The sequence below is a fragment of the Leuciscus leuciscus genome (assembly GCF_965113295.1).
Source record: "Leuciscus leuciscus genome assembly, chromosome: 5".
NCBI lineage: Eukaryota > Metazoa > Chordata > Actinopteri > Cypriniformes > Leuciscidae > Leuciscus > Leuciscus leuciscus.
In genome coordinates this window covers 4,710,570-4,732,837 of record NC_138729.1, presented here as the reverse complement: position 1 = coordinate 4,732,837, position 22,268 = coordinate 4,710,570, and the positions used below count along the sequence as shown (strand labels likewise).

Genomic DNA, 22,268 nt, shown 5'->3' with positions numbered 1-22,268 from the left:
AATGAAAAAAATGTCATTTCAAAATGTACAACTGAGTGCTGGTTTCCACTACAGAGGACAAAGCATAACATGAATTAAATGTTTCTTATGCTCTAGTCTAAACAATGTAATGGCATGAAAAACTACTAAATTTAAAAAAAAATTAAAAAAAATTCAGTGTCTCAGGAGGATATGAAAATAATAGGGAGTTTTAGATTTTATTTATCCATCAGCCCATTTGTGTATGTTTGGTAAGTGTTTGAAAGGATATATATAGGGCTTATAAATATGACATAAATAATCTTTTATTTTTTTTTACAACATTCACACAAAATGTAACCAAGTAGTATTTAGGGTCGTTTGAAGCTTTGGAAAAATGGCTTGAAATGGCTTTAAATTCAGTTTAATTTCATGCATGTTACATTAAAAGCCTCTCACTACATTGCAGTTCATAGGCTAGTTTCAGCGAATCAGGCAGACAGTCACGATCTGGTGGTTTTACTTCCTCATCAAAATACAATAAAACGTTTGGGTTAAGCAGTTGCACACAGACAGCATCGGGTTTATGGAACAGCACTTCCGATTAAAACATCATGCAGTTCTCCTTCGTCTCTTTCTTTCTCTTCACTTCTACCCTGTCCTCAGGTAAGAGAGTTGAAATATTGCCTAAAGATGGCGGTGTGATATTTTGCTCCAACATAACCATTACATTTAATAATGAAACTAGGCCTAGGCTACTTAATTTTACTGTTAAAAGTTGAATTAAAAAAGCTTGCAGGCGAATTCCTGGTAGCCTATCTCTAAGTCAATTCCATATTAGCTAGAAATACTTTACATGGTCTGGTTTGATAATTAAAACACTTATTTAAAAAAAGAAAAAAAAGTTAAATGTTAAATTAAGATAGACAGATGAATTAAAAAATAGCTCTATTTATTTTCCAAAGCTGGCAGTCGATTTCCTGGTAGCCTCTTAGTAATAGTCAAGTAGTTTATATATATGATTCCATATTAGCAAGAAATGCTTTACATGCTCTGGTTTCTCTATAGGATGGGCAAGAAATGTAGACCTTCGGCCCACAGAACCACGAACATCCAGCCTTTCCCAGGTGAGTCACGAGTGCTTTAATATAACCACTTGCATTTACAGTAGCAGCAATGCAGATGAAAACTATCCCTTTACATAGCCTACATTTTCATTTATTTCATAAACTACAGGCATACCAGCATGCACCTAGTTAACCTTTACATTGGCTATATTAAAGGCTACTTCAGAGGGGAATCACAGATGCTTTTATAGGGATAGTTCACCCAAAAATGTGAAAAGTCAATGGGGCCTGTCATTTGACGTGAGTAAATGATGAACTATCCCTTTAACAATTCAAGAACTCGTTGAATTCTCAGTATTGCCTCAAGACACACCGTAGTACGCAGCTACAGTGAAGAGATTACTCGTTTACTCTTTCTTCCATTTGGCTGGAAATGAAACTTGTGCACAGGAACTAGACTAGGGCGTATACACAATCAACTGAATTGACAAACTATTCATTTCTAGATTTTTTTTTTTTGTCCAAATCACCAACAAGTTGCTTCCACCTTATTTATTATTCGCAAGTTTTCTAACGTTTCTTATTGCTATTGCAGTGAAGGCCTTGCATTGTCACAAGCTGTGTTGGGGAAAGTTACTTTAAAAGTAATGTGTTACAATATTGTGTTACTTAGTTACTTTTTATTGAAAGTAATGTTATAGTTGAACAATTATGAATATTTATCCAAATTTTATTGTATGCAAATATAATGACAATAAAGGCTTTCAATAATATTGCGTTAGTTCCTTTTAATTGAAAGTAATGTGTTACAATATTGCGTTACTTAATACTGTAACATTACTTTCCATAAAAAACACAATATTGTAACATTACTTTCAATAAAAAGTAACTAACACAATATTGTAACACATTACTTGTCATAAAACTGTCAGCTACTTTTTATTGAAAGTAATGTTACAATATTGTGTTACTTAGTTACTTTTTATTGAAAGTAATGTTATAGTCGAACAATTATGAATAGTTATCCTAATTTCATTGTATGCAAATACAATGACAATAAAGGCTTTCAATAATATTGTGTTAGTTCCTTTTAATTGAAAGTAATGTTACAATATTGTGTTTTTTATTGAAAGTAATGTTACAATATTGTGTTTTTTATTGAAAGTAATGTTACAATATTGTGTTACTTAGTTGCTTTTTATTGAAAGTATTGTTACAATATTGCATTATTGAAAGTATTGTTACAATATTGCATTACTTACTTTTATGACAAGTAATGTGTTACAATATTGTGTTAGTTACTTTTTATTGAAAGTAATGTTACAATATTGTGTTTTTTATTGAAAGTGATGTTACAATATTGCGTTACTTAGTTACTTTTATTGAAAGTAACGTTACAATATTGCGTTACTTAGTTACTTTTTATTGAAAGTAATGTTACAATATTGTGTTTTTTATTGAAAGTGATGTTACAATATTGCGTTACTTAGTTACTTTTATTGAAAGTAATGTTATAGTTGAACAATTATGAATAGTTATCCTAATTTCACTGTATGCAAATACAATGACAATAAAGTTTTTCAATAATATTGCGTTAGTTCCTTTTTGTTGAAAGTTATGTTACAATATGGCAAGTAATGTGTTACAATATTGTGTTACTTAGCTTCTTTTTATTGAAAGTAATGTGTTGCAATATTGCGTAACTTTACTCACCAGGGCTGGGCTTATTTGTTTGTTTGTTTTTAAGAAGGCAAATGTCAGGTATTCTGTAATTCTTGGTCAGGTTCTTCTCCATTTGGACCATTAGTAGACAGATTCTCATTTGTCACATATACTAATCTGTATAAGGTTTCAGGAAATTGCTACCCTTCAAATAATAAAAGATCATATCAATATATAAAATCTGACTGTGATCCTTAAAACAAGATTAGAGAATATGGTAATTTTTACACTTCCTTCTTTCTATTAAAGATAGATTCGTTCTTTGACCCATCCAACCCTAGAAAAGAGGTTGTGAGAGTTTGTGGTTTTGTGTTAGAAACTGCAACACATGGTTTGCTCTTTTCTTTCTCGTATTTGACCATGCAGACTAATAAACAAAGCTCTGAAATGCACCAAACTGAAATGTGTTTTAAGGTTTTACGCATATTACATCAAATGAGTTCACAGAATATAACCTTATACCACTGTCATCATCCTGTAGATGAACAACATGTGCAGCGATTGCAACAAGATGGTACAGTTGCTGACGGACATGCTCTCCAATCAAGACACTCAGGTGATATTGTGTGTGTGATGTACACTAATACTGAAACATTTAACAGGACACTTTCGGTAAATCAATGTTTAAAACTGTAAATTTAATCCATTGTTTGAATGCTTGTTTTCTTTATGCCAGACCTGGTAATTTCCTTCTGTTCAACACAATCTCATGGCAATAATTCACATATGATCTCCTTCATGTTTTCACACAATCTGCTTACGCCACAGTCGTTGTACTTGTAGAGAAGTGAAATCTCCAGCTGCATTATTTTCATTCTTATGCCCGCCGAGTGATGTAGTTTCTGTTTCTGTAATAAGTTGCTTTTGAATAGAAGCTTCAACTAAATGACATGTTTTGTTTTTTTAACTCATTGTTATGAATGATTTGGAGTTGGTTATATATTGATCTTAAATTGTTCCCTCTTCACAGCATCTTGTTGAAAACGCTTTGGACAAGTTTTGTTCTGAACACCCCGTCATCCCGTTGTGTATGGATGGAGCAAGGACATATGTGCATTTGGTCATCAAATATTTCAGTGCATTTGCAGTGAGTTCATCCCAATTTGACTTAATTCTTTCTTAAATCTCAATACTTAAAATAATAATACCATGAATAATACCCTAGCACTGAAAACCAGATGTTTTTAACCCTTGTTGCAGAATCAAAATGGTGACATATGCTCAATGTTGGGACTGTGTGGCGTCCAGTCTGAGAGAGAAGCGCCGCCAGAGCTCATGGTTGGCCTGAATGAACATGGTTTACTCTATGCAAAACCCTCAAGAGGAACTAGTCAAGAGGTACGTGTTAGACAGGCCAAAGTTTACACAGTTTTAGACTTGAAAAACTCATCACTCAGACCATCTGATTCATTGCTTTCCAATGAAGACTGTAAAAAAGAGCCTGGCTTTAGTCTAGATTGATTTAAGCAGGGAAAACAAATTCTCCAAAGTTGTTTTTTCTTCTCTCTATCCCTCATCAAATGGGAGTTTTTAATCCTTGCACACTTGAGGACTAAAGATAACAATTATTATGGCATGACTTTCAATTAACTTTTATGAAACTTCTCAGGAGTGGACGAGATTACTAAAATCTTAGTCTGTGATATTATAAATATAGCAGTGAATATCATCTTATCATAATTTTAGCATAATTTTAGCTTTAGCAAAATGTTATAAATTGAAACCAACACCATACAGATTTTACAATCCTCAATATCACCACAAAACAAACGACTAACTTAAATATCCAACTTTGCCCACATACATGTAGTACACCCACATAAAGCAATATTTGCCAGTGTTGGGAGTCACATGCATTACATATTCAAATGTATATTTGTTGATGTAACGAGTAAAGTTCGTATAAACGAGTCAAAAACGCATTACTTTAGAAATTTACACATTAATATTTGAGTTACTGTTTTTACAAAGTAATGCATATTACTTTTCAGTTTAATTAATTTGCTTAAACATTTTTCCCCTCTATTGACAGAATTTTCACGAAATCCATGTTTTCACTGTTATATGGTAGTGGGCGCTATTGGACATCTTCTGAAAGAGTAATGAATCTCGGGATCAAAACACAGGCGAAAAAAAAGAAGAAACAAGCCATAAACGCATTGCATGTTGCTTTATGAAACTTACCCACATTTAAGTCTTGATAAAAAATAAATGCATGAAACTAGAAGAAAAAAACACAGCAGAGGCTCTGTTCTTTCATATATACTATATATATATATTCAGATATTCATACAGTAAAATATTCTGAGGGCCATTCTGAGTTTTGTGAAAAGGAAGTGCTTTGGATATACAGTATAATATTCTAAACGTGTTTTTAAAAGACAATAAAGATGTATTTTAGTATGTTGCTGAATGCATTACTGCATTAAAAACATGCACACACACACACACACACACACACACACACACACACACACACACACACACACACACACACACACACACACACACACAAAACACCTGTAAGGCCTGAAGGAGAGCCAGCCTCAACCAGGTGAGGAAAAGTAATGGAAAAAGCATAAAAATGCATTACTTTCCACAAAAAGTAACTGTTACTTTTACTTGTAACACAATATAGTTACACATTACTTTTAAAAGTAACTTTCCCAACACTGATATTTACTATATAACAAATCTCATCTGGTTAATCATTTATATCATCGCTAACTGTAAACTTTCCTATCGCCCAGCTCTAATCTGCTCAATGTGGACTATAAGGCATTAAGGTATTATAAACTATAACTTTATGAATTTCTGCAACGCTGTTGTAAAAAGTGCTATGCACTATTTTGGTTTTATTGGGAGACAAAATTCACGATACATTCAAGTATCTTTAAATTTTGAGAAAAGGTTTGAGACCATGCTACTAGTTTGAGTAGTTCTAGTCATAAAACACATTAAATAAAGCTCTCTTATGAATAACTCAATATATGATTGCCTTGACTCACATGTTCTACTTTGTTTCTTAGGTTCATAGCAATCCCATCTGCAACTTCTGTCTGTTCTTCATAAAGACACTTGAGGGCATGTTGCCAAAAGAGAGAACCGCAGTAAGTTTTTACTAGTTAATATGTTCATATTTTAATTATCACCTGAGTATTAAACGCTCCTGGGTTATTTTCCACTTGTTCCGTCTTGTTTTAGGAGATTATAGAGAACCTTCTGGAGAAAATCTGTGATCATTTGCCTGAGCATTATAAGCAAACGTGTAACACCTTCATACAAACGTATGGAAAGAAGCTGATCGATCTCCTGTTGTCCTCTCTCCCTCCACACGCCATCTGTGCAGCTCTGGGTCTGTGTCTCTTCCCGGAGACTCCCATGACATGTGAGTAGTGTGAGGGCCATCAGTGCCACAAACTCACGGGAAACTGCTTTACGTTTTGGAGAATTGGTGTCATGAGATTGGGTTGATCAGTGTTTTCACATAGAATAGTTTCTGTGGAAATCAGTAAGAGACTGAAAGTTTAAAAAATATAACCCAATCTTAATTTTGCATATATATTCCCCTTTTAAAATTTTGTTCACTACCTAGTGGACCTTTGTTTTTGAGCACATGCGCTCTTGTGGTGACGATTTCACATGAATTTCTGATTTCGTTTAATCTGCCAATGAACCAAATACAAATCACATTGTACAAATGAATAGGAATCGCCACTTGGTAAAATAATCTCTTGAGATCGGGTTCATCAGTCTTATCACATAGACTCGTAGCTTTCAAACTGTGGCAATGTGTTGACATATTTTAGCAATCTGTCAAAAACTTGTTTAAAACTAAACATTTGATTGTCATTTAACAAACTGAAACAACTTAATCGTCTTTATTGACACATAATAACCAAATAACTTAATATGGTTACACTTTATTTTAAGGTGTCATTGTTACAGTGTAATTATATATTTAAGTACTGAGTAATATTAAGCAACTACATGTATTTACTATAGGGTTAGGGTTAGGATTAGGGTTTGGTTGAGGGTTAGTTGCATGTAATTATGCATAATTTACTGTTATTACTACGGTAAGTACATGTAACATATGTAACAAAGACACTGTACAATAAAGTTACCCTTAATATTTTGTATGGCGTTCTTTGGCCTTGATAACAGCTTGCATTCTTGCTGGCTTTGTTTTTATGTACTGTACTTTTCCACAGTTTCTGTTGTTATTGACTTCCAAATAGTTTCTGGCTGTTCCCAAAAGATTTGCTTTTGATTAAACTTTGGTGCGATCTATCTTTGAATCCACCAAATCCCAAATTTGTTCAATGGGATTCAAGTCCGGACTTTGACTTGACCAACTGTGACGAACGAGCTCACACATACTGGTGGATTAACCATTACAGAAACATAAAAATGATTTTGGTTATAACCAATACTGTTAGTTTAGGGCAGCTGTGGCTCAAACTTTACGTTGGGTGGAGGTCTAATAAATTTATAAGCACTGTATATATATATATATATATATATATATATATATATATATATATATATATATATGCACTACCTAGGGCAGGGGTTCCCAAACTTTTCCATGACAAGGCCCCCCAAATACTACTAGGTTCTGGCCAAGGCCCCCCTTTTGCAGGATGTGTTATTGAACCCATCGACAATACTGCGGCAAATGTAGAAATAAATAAATAAAACATCTAGGTGAACATCAGATTATGTGATGGTGTTTGATACCAGCCAATCAGAAAGATTATAGAGATGAACCGATTACAATTTTCAAGACCGATTCCGATTTTTCATTGAGTTTGACCTGCCGATACAGATTTTAGCCGATTCTGATTTCATTTTTTCTAACCACTTTACAGCACACACAAATATTTATTTTCTATAAATATATTTTTTATAAAACACCACTTTTACCCAAACTGATTAAACTGATTAATAAACTGATTAATAAACTGATTAATAAAAACAAGTTTAAATGGGTACATTTTCTATAAATATTTTTGAGTCTTCATTTTCTTTTCTGACATAGCCTACTCCAGTTCTTGTTAAAACACACTATAGCCTACATGCAAATTATGTGCATTTTTGGTACTTTTTGTGTGAAATCATATTTATTTTGTCCATCAAAAGTGTGCTTTCGCTTTAATTGAGCGTGAGCAGCGCAGCAAAAATAGACGGCGCCGAAACCCTCCGCTGCTCACGGCACGCGACGCTCCTGCTTGACGCTCACGCGCTGCTCCTGCTCGCGGTGTGAATGCACTCACTGAACATGCACGCCGAAAAAAAATTTGCGCTGCTCACGCGCCGCTTGCGGTCTGAAACGGCCGTAATTCACAAGGTTTCCTACATGTGCGTTCTGTGCACGTGTGATGCTGATGTTACGCAATGTTAATCATGCGGCACCCGAGTGCATTTGAATCGGCATATGTCAGACTGAAAATCGCCCGAAAATCGGCAAATTCTGGTCACCAGCCGATCAATCAGTTCATCTCTAAAAGATTAGCATTAAAAGTATAATGTTCAGATAGGCTATGCAACAAATTATTATAATGTTATTTCATAACAATACTCATATTAACACTTTATTTTTTTTGACGTTTTAAACTTTTTTTTCCGCTTTTTTTTTCAACTTTCTGCGGCCCCCCTGGCGCCCCCTGGCGGCCCCCAGTTTGAAAACCCCTGACCTAGGGGACCTTTGTTTTTGAGGCAAATCACTTGCAAATGCGCTGTTTCGGTGGCTCATCAAATGAGATCCCATTCGTACTTTTTCATAATCTGAATATGAATCACATCATACAAATCAAAACACCTCATAAAATAATTGTTTCTCAAGAACGGGTTGATCACTCATCACATCGAATAGTAGCCTGACCTAAGTTTATTTACATCTTTTTTTTTGTGTGTGTGACTAGGTGGTGCTTAATGATCAGATATTCTGACATAGTTCTTGCCATGGAAGGTTTGAGAACCACTGACTTTAGTTTCTCAGACCAGAACTGATTGAAGAATCATTGTTTGTAAATGACTGTGATCATGCTTTATATGAATTATGCATATTCTCTCCAGTGTCCACAGACTGCGATTCCTGTAAGATACTGGCGGTCCTCTCCCGGTTTCATCTGGGTCACAACGCAACTGAGATCCAGACCTCTGACCTGCTCCAGAAGATCTGCCACCTTCACCCTAATGCTATTCCTCAAGTAATGATCACACGTACAATACATCATAACAATCCTTGGACAAGATCTGTGTAAAATAGTGACGTACACACTCAAAGACTGTCTGACAGTGACGACATGTTACAGGAAAAGCAGTAGACTGACTGTATTGTTTCTCCTTGTTCTAGTGTGAAGGGTTTGTGAAGCTTCATGGCCACAGGCTCCTGAAGAGCGATGGGAAACCACCATCCATCAGCGAGTGTCAAGTAAGAACTGCTCAACTTTACCAATATCTTTGGGGTTGTTGAACGGACTGGAGAGATTTGGACATTAAGTAACTCTTTTTTGTGTGTGTGTTTTGTCAACAGGAAGATTACCTTTGCAGGGGACACAAGTGAAAGTGATCAATCCAATAAGATTTCAATCGGAAAAGCAACAAAAATAACTGTTCACTTGACCAAGCTTTTTGTATCCACTTCCTTTAGACACAAAATCAAGGGAAATTTGAGAAATTACCTTTATTTACTGAACAGTTTTTAATATAACCTTTCTTAATTACTGCTAATCATTTATGTGTTGTGTTTGCAGTTCCATAATCCAAACCACACTGGGTAGACATGTAATAACAAACTAGTGAACTTAGCCTATAGGAAATATTATAGCATGCATTGTGTGTAACATTATATGAAGCCTTTGCATCCTCATTTTTGTGTTGAGAAGATGCAAGAAATAAACATTTGTATTTCAAGGCATTGTAAGCAGTTAATTCAGGGAAAAGTGTCACTTTTAACAGTGACAATTCAAAATAAGGCCTTTTATAATTAAATTCATGAAAAATCTGTCAAAAAACAAACTTCCTTTGGATTTGTCTTGTTGTTTGTGGTAATGCTGTATAAGAACACTACGTATCCTATTATTAATCTCACCAACAAACACATAAGCATTGATTGAACTCTTAAAACAAAAGCACTCTCAAGTGTGAGGGTTTTGGTCTAGCTGCTTATTCACAATACTCGTTTTCTAAAGAGCCGAATGAGATGCAGTCTATAGTCTTGAAAACTTTAATAAAAGGTCTCATACTACAAACTGCCAAACTGTATAGGCAAAGGAACACGAACAATTAAAACTGAAATCATAAAAAAATCAAAATAAAATAAATCACCATAGGAACAGAAATGCGTTCACAGATTTCTTAGCATCATTATATGAAATGAAAGCTCAGGATTTAAAGGGATAGTTCGTTCAAAAATGGAAATACTCATTCACTCATCCTCTTCCCATCCTCAATGTATATGACTTTCTTCATATAGACACAAAGGAAGATTTTTAGGGGGAAAAGTCCATCTCTTTTAGTCTATATAACCCCATTGATTGGCTGAAGCTTGTTTGACGCTTGAACCACACAGCGTTCGTGACAGTGATCCATACAAATCCAGTGGATGAATCGATGTCTTCTGAAGCCAAACGGTAGGTGTGTGTAAGAGAAATACTAATAGATTTAACTTTTTTAATTATAAATCAATGCTGTTTTGTCCCTCTCAAGAACGCCGTACGACTGTAGACTGGAAGCATTGATTTATAATAAATCTATTAGTGTTTTTCTCATACACCCATCGTTTGGCTTCAGAAGACATCGATTCATCCACTGGGGTCGTAAGGGTCACTGTCATGATCAAGCTTCAGCCATTCAGTGGCATTATATGAACTGACAGAGATGGATTATTTTCCTAAATATGTGTGTTTATCTGAAGAAAGTCAGTCTTATACATGCGGAATGGCATGAATGTGAGTAAATGAGAGAATTTAGATTTTTGAGTGAACTATCCCTTTAAGGTGAATGTCTTCTCTCATTGTCACGGTCACTCATCTCGTCATTCTTGAAGCCAGGGTTCCAGTGTTGCATTCAGGAACACTTCATTTACAACTCTCGTATGCTGCGTTGTTTGGGCATCCTACGCCCCTTTATGGCTTTCTGCTCCATCCTCTTTATCTTGTCTCTTCCAAATCTGCAAAAGAAGAAATATGTGAGATAAGGTTGGGTGGTGAAGTCTCAAAAACATTTACAATGATTCAGAATAGAGATCTGCAAGACACATACATATTTAACATTTTTGATTGCAACGACCACAGTATCCACCATCTTATATAATGCTAATATATATATATGATTCAAAAAAAAACAAAAAAAAAATAATCATCATACAAATCGCACTTCCTCAAACATATTTGAAAAGAGAAACTGAGTTCTTCATTGGGGGCTTTCGCAGTTCTAGGAACTCAGTTTTAGGAACTAGTCGTCAAGGTGGTTCCCTGAGAACTTTCAGATTCAGATTGTTTTATTTAGTTATGTTGCCATGATTCAAAGCTATTTTCATAGCAAAAATTATATTACAAAAATACAAATATCATATAAATACAATAAAAACCAAACAAACAAAAACAGCAAGTCATATTATACAAGATTTTTTAAAATAACATATAGTACAGGTCAAAAGTTTGGACACATTACTATTTTTAATGTTTTTGAAAGAAGTTTCTTCTGCTCATCAAGCCTGCATTTATTTGATCAAAAATACAGAATTTTTTTAATATTGTGATATATTATTACAATTTAAAATAATTGGTTTTCAATTTATTATACTTTAAATTATCATTTATTTCTGTGATGCAAAGCTGAATTTTCAGCATCATTACTCCAGTCTTCAGTGTCACATGATCCTTTAGAAATCATTCTAATATTCTGATTTATTATGAGTGTTGGACACAGTTCTGCTGCCTAATATATTTGATGAATAAAAAGTTTAAAAGAACTGCATTTATTCAAAATAAAAAAATATTTTCTAATAATATAAATCTTTACAACCACTTTTTATCAATTTAACACATCCTTGCTGAATAGAAGTATTGATTTATTTCAAAAAAAGTAAGAAAAAAAATTACCGACCCCAAATTACTGACCAGTAGTGTATATTGTTGTTACAAAAGATTTCTATTTTAATAACATTTGCTTCTTTTCTTTTTTTATTCATCAAAGTATCCTAAAAAAGTATCACAGGTTATAAAAAAATATTAGGCAGCAGAACTGTTTCCAACTATGATAATGAATCATCATATTAGAATGATTTCTAAAGGATCATGTGACACTGAAGACTGGAGTAATGATCCTGAAAATTCAGCTTTGCATCACAGAAATAAATGATAATTTAAAGTATAATAAATTGAAAACCAATTATTTTAAATTGTAATAATATATCACAATATTTAAAAAAAACAACTGTATTTTTGATCAAATAAATGCAGGCTTAATGAGCAGAAGAAACTTCATAGTAATGTGTCCAAACTTTTGGCCTGTACTGTATGATAAAAAAAAAAATCCAAAACCTTTTCAGGCATAATCTTACTAAATAAGTCCTTAAGTGAGGTACCTTCATAAAAGAGCAATCTACTTGTATTAAGTCCAGGACAATCTAATAAAAATATGTTTAACAGAGAGGGGAATCTTACAAAACATGCATAAAGTTGGGTCTTCAACCTTTATCCCAGAGAACTAATATTGTGACTTATTTTGACGGCGCAGAGAACGCCAGAGCCTGAGTGAATGTATAGGCTATAATCTGTGTGTACACTGCTTTTAAATAATTGTCAAGTGCTGTTGTTTTGCATGCTTTCGGCCAATCAGCGTACACTAATGCCGAGTTCAGACTGCACGATTTTAGCCCCGATTCTCCGACAGGTTTTGAGAAATCGCAGACAAATGCCCGAAATCACAGGCAAATCGGTGCTCGTTCACGCGAGTGACAATCACGCAGTGTGAAAGAGCAAAGACGCGATCTGAGAGAATCACCGACGAGTCGCCGACGCCCATGTGATATTTGGCATGCTAAATATCTGGACCTGTCGGCTATTCAAAATCCTGCTGTGTGAAAAGTGTTCTGACTGAAAACTACATCGGCGATGACCGACAGCCAATGAGAGAGCAAGATACAGAGCAGCGGGGAGTTCAGGGAGGAGTTATAGGCCACAATATCAGTATTTTAATAGATATATTTACAATTATATCAAACAGAAACAAAGCACAAACATTTGCTTGACCAGCAGCAACAGCAGCACATTGCAAAATTATTTATTTATCCCCAACTCTCTTTGCATAAGAGTTAGTTACAAACTAGCTAGAAGTTACTAAGCCTCTAGTGTGGACTTTACGTTCCAATTTAAGAAAGAACTTACGAACGGCTGGTGCAACCCTACCCTGTACACTAGTTCGTTTGTTTCAATTTCGCTTGAAGTATATCGAGGCCTTAAAGTGGACTATATAAATAAAGTGTAACCCAGTTTTCATGTACCGTATTTTCCGCACTATAAGGCGCACCGGATTATAAGGCGCACCTTCAATGAATGGCCTATTTTAGAACTGTTTTCATATATAGGGCGCACCGGATTATAAGGCGCATAGAATAGAAGATACTGCAGTCAAACGTTTGACTGGGTTTGCGTTATGCAGTGGTCACCAACCTTTTCAAGCCTAAGATCACATCCAAAGTCCAAATGTAAACCAAGATCTACCACTTGCAAAAAAAATATGAAAAAAACAAGTGGCTGAGCTGTAAAACCTTGTTTATACTCGACGCGTCCGCATGAGCGCGAAGGTAATAAAAAACTAATATCCGTCTGCTCGGGCAGATTCGGCTCAAAGTCGTGCATCTTCGGATGCGGAGGCGCGCGCGCGGCAAAATGACGTCATTGTGACAGCGCGTGCGCCTCCGCATCCGAAGATGCACGACTTTGAGCCGAATCTGCCCGAGCAGACGGATATTAGTACATCTCATCACACCGGCACCCAGTTTGCGCGTCTAAATCAGTTGTATGGTCTGGTGCTCAGTCTAAAACAAAACAGTTGCGTCAAGTATAAATGCCTCGTCTGTTTGGGGAGGGGCGCGCGCAGTCAGCGGAGGCTCGCGCTCCGGTGCCAGGCGAAAGTATAAACAAAAGGTTTAAGTCAGCGGTTGTTTTACAGACATTAATATTAGGCGCCAGATCCATATATAAGGCGCTCCGGATTATAAGGCGCACTGTCGTTTTTTGAAAAAAATAAAGGCTTTTAAGTGCGCCTTATAGTGCGGAAAATACGGTAATATCCACTTGATAAAACCTCACGCTCAGCTGTGTTTTTATCTCCATCAACTTGCGAATGACAAAGAAAGTAATAAGAAGCAAACCTGTATGTACGCCTCAGAGAGTGTGATCATCTGAGGAAGGATGTCGATCACCTGCAGGTCCTGAAGCTCATACCACTTCCCTGTGCCCTGTCAAACATTAGAAAGCAGACATATTATACAAAACATCCCAATAACAAAGCTGCTATTGTTTTGAATGGAGTAAAGTGTTGGTTGACACACTCACATGATGCAGAACATGAATTCTATAGGAACCCTCAGTGGGTTTTCCATCATGAACAACATTGGCCACCAGGTCATAGGTCGTGAACTTCTCAGTAGTCTGCGCTTCTTCTGTGAGGTACTCGCGCAGATCAACGTTCCTGTTGTGCATGAGTGTTTTCACAAGAACATTTCAAAATACATGTACAGAGAATATATACAAATCTAAAAGAGTGTAATCTAAATATATCCGGAGCCGGCGCCGGTCACATACGTGATGGGGAAGTTGACGATGGTTGGGTTCTTCTCAATGAAGAAGTTGTTCTTTGTGAATCGTTTGATGCAGAAGATAAGGTATGGGGGAAGTTTGGTGAGCTGGAACTTCTTCAGAAAGTTCTCTTTGTAGGTCTTGTACTCCTGTGACAAAAACGTCAAAAGTTCATTGTATATAATTGGCCGTAAACTAAGTGGCATATTCAATATCAGGCATTTTCTTCACAAAAACCATCGTATTAACAGTCCCATAGACATATAACTAGTGCTTGAATATTTGTGGATAAAGATATAAATTATTTTTAAAAAAGCATAATAATAATACAAAAAAATTACATTTTACAATAAGGTTTCATTAGTTAACTACTTTAGTTAACATTAGGGCTGCACAATATTGAAGAAAAATGCGATATGCGATAACTCATTAAATACTGCGATATTCGATATGCTTAAAGTATGTAAAATAAACTTAAATTATCTTTAAAATATATTTTAAATGATATAACCAACATGTGTTTCACATTCTTTTTGTGACGAGAAAACGCCCTACAACTTCTGAAAGTGAACATCAGTGTTTTACTGTAGTATAAGAAGTGTTATTTTAACATCAGTGTAAACCTCAGGGTTCAGGTTATCATACATTAGGGTTATTTAACAACAGAAACTGAATAATCAAATGTAAAAATAAAACACGGCTTAGTTTTCACTGTATGAATTAAATATATCCTGATTCTTATGAAAGCTACAAACATTATTCAGCCGAGAGCAGTGAGTGATTTTCTCTTTGTCTTTAGTTCATGACCCCAGTTATTGCAAGCCTTTGTGATATTCATATCGCGATATATACATTTGCCATATTTCGATAATTTTGATATATTGTGCAGCACTTCAACTTAATCAAAAAATGGGGGGGGAAAGGCAACATTTCTATTTTTTATTCATTTCAGCTTTAAGGAAAATGATTTTGGTAACACTTTACTTAAAGGACAATTCCGGTGAAAAATGAACCTAGGGGTAATTAACACATGGTTACCGAGTCGATCGTTCCCTGGGATGCGTTTTCATGAAAATCGAATGTAAAAAGTTTTATCTCTAAAAACAGATTAGCTTATAATGCTAGTATATGGGGCACAGAGTAAGTAAAAGTAAATCGCTAGTTAATACCACTAACAAGGCTCAAAATAGCCTCACACTAACACGGTAGCATAATGAGGGTCCATACATGCAAACCGAAGCATTGAGAACTTTGTAAGTGTACAGACAGTTTAATAAGAAGATACTTTATAAAGACAGTACATTACGCGTTTGCAGGCAGGCGTCATCTTGGAAAACAATCTCGATTAATGGAGTCACGAACTCCATACGAAGTGAGCTGGTCGATAGGAATTACGTTTGTGAAATCTAACGTAGCACGGCGTTCGTGACTCGACTAGTCGAGACTGTTTTCTAAGATGGCTCCTGCCTGCAAACGCGTAATGTACTGTCTTTATAAAGTATCTTTTTATTAAACTGTCTGTACACTTACAAAGTTCTCAATGCTTCGGTTTGCATGTATGGACCCTCATTATGTGTTAGTGTGAGGCTATTTTGAGCCTTGTTAGTGGTATTAACTAGCGATTTACTTTTACCTACTCTGTGCCCCATATACTAGCGTTATAAACTAATCTGTTTTTAGAGATAAAACTCTTAACATTCGAAGCATCTTAAAATCATCTTTAACTTAAAAGCATCCCAGGGAACAATCGACTCGGTAACCATGTGTTAATTACCCCTAAGTTCATTTTTCACCGGAATTGTCCTTTAAAGCCTTTATATACAATGCATTATAAAGATGAACAACGTATTATATATTTTTTTATAAATAATTGTAACCATGTTCGTTGTGTGTTTCAATGCATTATACTTTCTAAAAGTGTAAAAATAAATAGATATATTTTATAATGTATCATTACTGTGAATACAATAATTCATGAGACCATACAATACATTATAATGCATAATTAATGCATTAAAAATACTTATATATGCATTATATATATAAAGGCTTTATGACAAATTATTATTATAAACAATAAATAATACAAAATCTGAAAGTAAATCCAAACCTTCTCTGTGTTTCCGTTGAACTTGCCCAGGATGTTGAAGAGAGGAACCTGAGGAATGATGAGCTGCTCCTTCTCATCTTTGTAGAGCGGTGCGGTGGGCAGGTCAAGGGTCAGGTAGAGGAAGGTGGACTCCGACATCTTCTCCTGGTACTCCTCCTTAAGGAGAAGGGCTTCTTTCTCTTCAGGAGGCTGATAAAACAAGGACGACACTAAATCATTTATCTAATCTGACATTGCAAACACAGCATTTTTCTGTCCTCTTTCTAAAGACGGATGGGACACCAGCACAAGCGTTATTGTTCAATGTTCACAACAATCCCATCTCATGTATCAATATATAATATAGAAAGGCCTTCTAAACTGTTTAAAGGGGGGGTATAATGCCCTTTTCACAAGATGTAAAATAAGTCTCTGATGTCCCCAGAGTGTATATGTGAAGTTTTAGCTCAAAATACCCCACAGATATTTTTATATAGCATGTTAATATTGTCACTTTTTGAGGGGGAGCAAAAACACATTGTTTTTGTGTTTGTTCCTTTAAATGCAAATGAGCTGCTGCTCCCGGCACAGGGGGCGGAGCTTCAAGAGCTCGTGTCGTTTTATCTCACACTGACATGCACTGATTATTTCAAAACTTTTAGCCTTTTATGTTCAAACCGGAGTCAGACAATGATGGATGAGAGACTCAAGAAGAAGTGACAACATGTAGAAGCAACAGGACATTTCTGAATGGTTAGTTGAAGAATTTATGTAGCTTATGTGATTGCTAATTGAATCTTCTAGTCATTGATTAGCATATTTTTTCTTGATAATCTATAAATCTTGTTCCCGGGGGAGGGGTCTATGTACATTTTAGGGTTGGTGATGTCACTAACCCGTGAGGAATGTGGTGTAGTCTCTACCAGCCGTTTGCTGTAGTCGTTAAAAATGTTTTTCTTTAAAAGCAAATATCTTCCTTTGCTTTGAACTTTGCAGATGTTGTTTATGCTCAAACAGCAACATTACACACTAACTAAAGTTAGAAAAGTGAAATCATAATCAACCATCCCTTTAAATGGTTTTAGCAAGCACAAATCAGAAAATGTCCAGCAGAAACCTACCAAGTCTGGATGGGGAAGCTTCTTTGAGAAGATTCGCATGGACCCCTGAAACACCTTGGCGAGTATGGCTGTAGACAGAAGAGAAAAACCATTTCACCCTGTACTTATGAAGATTACAACTGAGAAGAAAACCGATACACTCCTATAATGTCAATCAGAAACACACAAAACAAAACTCACATGATTTCTTCTTTGTCCCACCAAGAGCACCATGCAATGCATTCAGGAACCAGGAGAGAAAGTCAACAGCGTCCCCTGGAGGACAAAGAGCACAACACCGGTTTAAAAAGTGCACAGTCCTGTTTTAGGAGAATGACGGACTTCTGTTTGAGCATTCTACCACACTAACTTTACACATACAAAGACGGCGAACTCATATTACTTGGTGTAATAAATCCCGCCTTCTAAATAAAAGATCCAATCGCTGATTGATAAAGTCATCGCATCACTGCAGCTCTGCCATTAGAAGCTCTGGTTGCTATAAAAACTGTCATCACTGCACATCCGCATCTAGCCTTAAAAATAAGCATTTCTAAAGCTATATGAGCATAAGAAACAACATTTATGGGATAGTTCATGTCAGATTTTGTTGCTGATTTAAAATATGTTGTTTCATTGTGAGTGTGGCAAGGAGTTTTTGAGAGTTCAGGATTCCCCAATTCATGTGGGACTTGGACTTGGTCTTGGATGCCTGAATTAGCTGGATGCCGGATTGCAAATATGTCCGCAGAGTGAACAGACTCTAAGGGACTTAGGTCCTGTCCCAAATGGCACACTTCAAATGCACTTTCAGTCCTGTGGACTTACAATGGCTGCTGCGTGCACGTGTCCGTTAAGTCCACGAGAACGTAGAGTGTCCCATTTGACATTTTAGATGTCAGAAGGGTGCTTACGAGCACTATCTGCGGTCGATACGCCTTTAATGCGCACTTTTGCGAGCTCCGCAACAGACTTCTTCCCGACAGTCAAAGCAGTGTTACGTCACGAAAGTGTGCACTCGTAGGAAGACCGCGAGTGTTTAGGATGCCATTTGGGACAGGGCCATAGATGCTACTACACTACTTTCTGAATTAAACATGCAAGCTAGAACCTAAGATTGCAGCTTAAGAAAAACATTAACCCAGTGCACTGTATATACAGCACAGTATGCAGTACAGGGCTTGATATTAACCCGCCAACCCACCAAATGTGGGTGAATTTCAGGTTGAATTTTATATACTTTACATTTTTCAATTTTCAAGTATTTTAAATAGGCATCTGAAATAATAAACTAAGTGCAATGAATGTAGTGTTGTCAAAAATATAGTTTTTTCGCTACATAACGATACTGAAATATCTGAAACTCTTCCGCATGATATACAGTTATAGCTGTGCATTCTCGCTCTCTCCTCTCTCCGACAGCGAGTGACACACAAACCCGCCTCTCCTCACTCACTTGTTTCATTTGCTCTGGATGAACATTGTTGGTGTTACAGGGCTTGAATTCCGCCGTGGGATTGTGCGCATTGCGCATAATTTTACTCATTCTGCCAGATTTTGTGATAACGGATCCATGCGTCAGGACTTAAAGTGACAGCAGCCTAATATAACGGCTGGCAAATTATGAGATAATATAAAAAATATCTATATGGCAGTTTTCCCCCATGGTATCCATGTCAAAATTGTGGCCAGTGAAAATGCTAAGTGGCTTGTAACTTTAGAAAACCACTCGCCACAGTGTCTGGTGAGCAAAAAAGTTAAAGTCCAGCCCTGATGCAGTACATTAGTATTCACAAGTGTGTGTTGTGACATACCTTGCTTAGTGATCTGAAAGTTCTTTTTACTGCACAACACCACAGCCTGCAACATTTCATGCGGCGAGACGTGGGCTTTGAAGTTGCGCGGGTTCCACAGCTTGCGCATGAGCTCCCCAAAACGCTGCACCAACAGAAACATGATGTCGCCCGGCGGCCGGCGAATTCCACGATAGTTTTCCTCCTCAAGGAAGTAGTTTCGCAAAGGGGGCACGTTTGACAGCGCCTTAGGAGAAAACAAGTGGTGACATAGTGCACTCAAAAAAATATTTACACACTGAAGTCTGAAATTTCCGTATGTGTTTACTTTTTTCGTATTCGTCATTCGGTGGATCTGAATTGTCAAAACACTTCTCAGAAAATCGAACCTAATCGGAATTTTTTTATGACAGACGAACATTTCGGACTCAGTGTGCAAAGACTTTAAGATTTATGTATTTGAATTGCATATAAAATGTCCATCCATTTGGATTACAGACAGTTTTAACAAACTTATAAACTCAATATGAGACATATTTTACCTGCAAAACCACATTAGCATAGTCATTGGCCTTGATATTATTGAGACCCACAATTCCAGGCAAATATGTGGTGCCATCATAGGCTCTGTACAGCTTCCCCTGCTTATCCAAACCAGAGATGTGCGGCTTGGTGAATGTGGGTTTCAGCACATACTGAAATAAAGAAATGAATCAGAGATTTAGAACAATCAGTGCAAGACTAACAAGACAGACTTTTTATTTTACTGTAATTACCCTTTTCAAAATGATGGTAGAACAAAATCTCAATATTATATTGTCAATAAACAGATTAAAGGAAACCCGTATCTCACTGTAATGTCCTCTAATGAGGAGTCAATGATCTCATAATTGTCTGGCAGGCAGTAGAACTTTAACGTGTGGAGATTCAGGAAAACGTGGTGTGTGAACTGAACGCTGTGGATGTACGCATGAGACTTCTGACCTCGACCTGACGGGAACAAAATAAGCCAAAGCATTAGCCTGAACAGTGTTCTTCAAATTGACACAGATCACATAGTCACTTTGATTAGTTAGCTCATGCAAGTATTTCCATTTAGAGAAACAGATGTCCTCATTGTATGAAAGCTTGTTTTCGCACAGAATTATTTATTTTTTTATCTGTTGACCATGGATGGATGGAAGCTTGTTTCGGCCACAGAATAAAACTATAATGCCCCGGTTTCACAGACAAGGCTTAAGCTAGTCCCAGACTAAACTGCATGTTTGAGCTGTTTTAACTGAAAGCAACTTGCACTGACGTATCTTAAAATTTCAGTGTCATTGTTTTGTCTTAAAGGAACACGCCGACTTTTTGGGACTTTAGCTTATTCACCGTATCCCCCAGAGTTAGACAAGTCCATACATACCCTTCTCATCTCCGTGCATGCTGTAAGTCTGTCCGACGCACCCACCGCTAGCCTAGCTAGGGTGTTAGCCTAGGGGGATACGGTGAATAAGCTAAAGTCCCAAAAAGTCGGCGTGTTCCTTTAAACAAACACCAGTCATGTTTTTTTTTTAGGCACATTTTTAAAAGCTACTTAAATGTCCTAATTTAACTAAGGCCTAATCCTGATTCCTGGCTTAATCTAAGCCCTGTCTGTGAAACTAGGCCTAAAGCTAAAGGTAATTGCGACTTTCTCACAATTCTGACTCTTTTTTTTCCCCTCACAATTGCACAAGTTGATATCTAAATGAGTTTATATCCTGCAATTATGATAAACATATTCAGAATTGCTGGCTATAAACAGACAATTGAGAGGGAAAAAAAAGTTACATTGTAACTCGTGAGCTAAAAAGTCACAATTAAGTATTTTTCTATGTCATGGTGGAAATAAGATTCCATCATCTTCCACTGGTCAACAGACATGAAAAAGCATATATTGTAAAAACTTACCTTGGAAATATTTCCCACAGATCAGACAGGCATAGACGTTAATGTGTGAAAGAGAGATTGAGCAAAGCTTCTCGAAGTCGAAATCCAAAACACTCCTAAAAAACAAAACAAAGAGTGAGTGTTACAGCAGAAGAGCAACATTGGGTACTTACAATAATAAACATCATATAACGTCACTCATATTAATGAACCTATTGATTGTGTCCAGATATGGACAATGGCGGCTTCTGCGATCTTCAACATGACCACGACCGATTTTCACACGCACTTCTGAAAGTAAACAAACACCACATATTAAAATCATGTTGTTTACAGTTCCACGATGATGAAATCCAGACATGCAGGTCTCTATGATGGAGATCTCTCAGACAGACAGAAATACAATACACGACATCAAAGCAGATATTAAACAGATATTATCATCGGTGTTGCTGTGCATTACACCTTTGCACATGTGAGAACATAAACATACGATCTTCTGAAGATAAACCGTTTGATTAGTAGGTTTTCGCCTATTATTAAACGAATAACAGTAAAGGAATTTTAGCAGCTACGTTAAAAACAGACAGAGGCCTCCACATTTAACCCGACTTCAAGCGAATAAACGCTTCAGACATACCTTCATCTTCGTCTTCATCAACTTCCCTCTCCCGTTTCACGCCTGCGATCATTTTACGTTTAATAACAAATAAATTCAAGTCAACACACTGTTGAATGAACACTCGTCGCACGCATTCAGCGAGCGTTACAAATATCCCGCTTCCACTTCCGCTCTAAAATGGGGTGGC

The 22,268-nt window shown here is 36.3% G+C and overlaps 2 protein-coding genes across 2 annotated transcripts; one reads left to right on the top strand and one right to left on the bottom strand.

Annotated features, from left to right (window-relative positions):
• The first annotated feature begins 467 nt into the window (after nt 1–467).
• On the top strand, nt 468–9,668 carry sftpbb (surfactant protein Bb). The gene is made up of 10 exons (XM_082170999.1): nt 468–624; nt 1,027–1,085; nt 3,229–3,303; nt 3,718–3,834; nt 3,948–4,085; nt 5,777–5,857; nt 5,952–6,135; nt 8,829–8,962; nt 9,109–9,186; nt 9,289–9,668. The coding sequence occupies exons 1-10, from the start codon at nt 573–575 to the stop codon at nt 9,316–9,318; spliced, it is 948 nt and encodes a 315-aa protein (XP_082027125.1). The 5' UTR covers nt 468–572; the 3' UTR covers nt 9,319–9,668.
• A 299-nt stretch (nt 9,669–9,967) lies between these two features.
• Nucleotides 9,968–22,251, bottom strand: usp39 (ubiquitin specific peptidase 39). Its single transcript, XM_082170978.1, has 13 exons — nt 22,100–22,251; nt 21,672–21,750; nt 21,481–21,575; nt 20,399–20,535; nt 20,088–20,240; nt 19,567–19,792; nt 17,954–18,028; nt 17,774–17,841; nt 16,674–16,862; nt 14,570–14,712; nt 14,321–14,456; nt 14,137–14,223; nt 9,968–10,926 (listed from the first exon to the last, which is right to left on the bottom strand). The coding sequence occupies exons 1-13, from the start codon at nt 22,149–22,151 to the stop codon at nt 10,873–10,875; spliced, it is 1,494 nt and encodes a 497-aa protein (XP_082027104.1). The 5' UTR covers nt 22,152–22,251; the 3' UTR covers nt 9,968–10,872.
• Nucleotides 22,252–22,268: the final 17 nt, after the last annotated feature.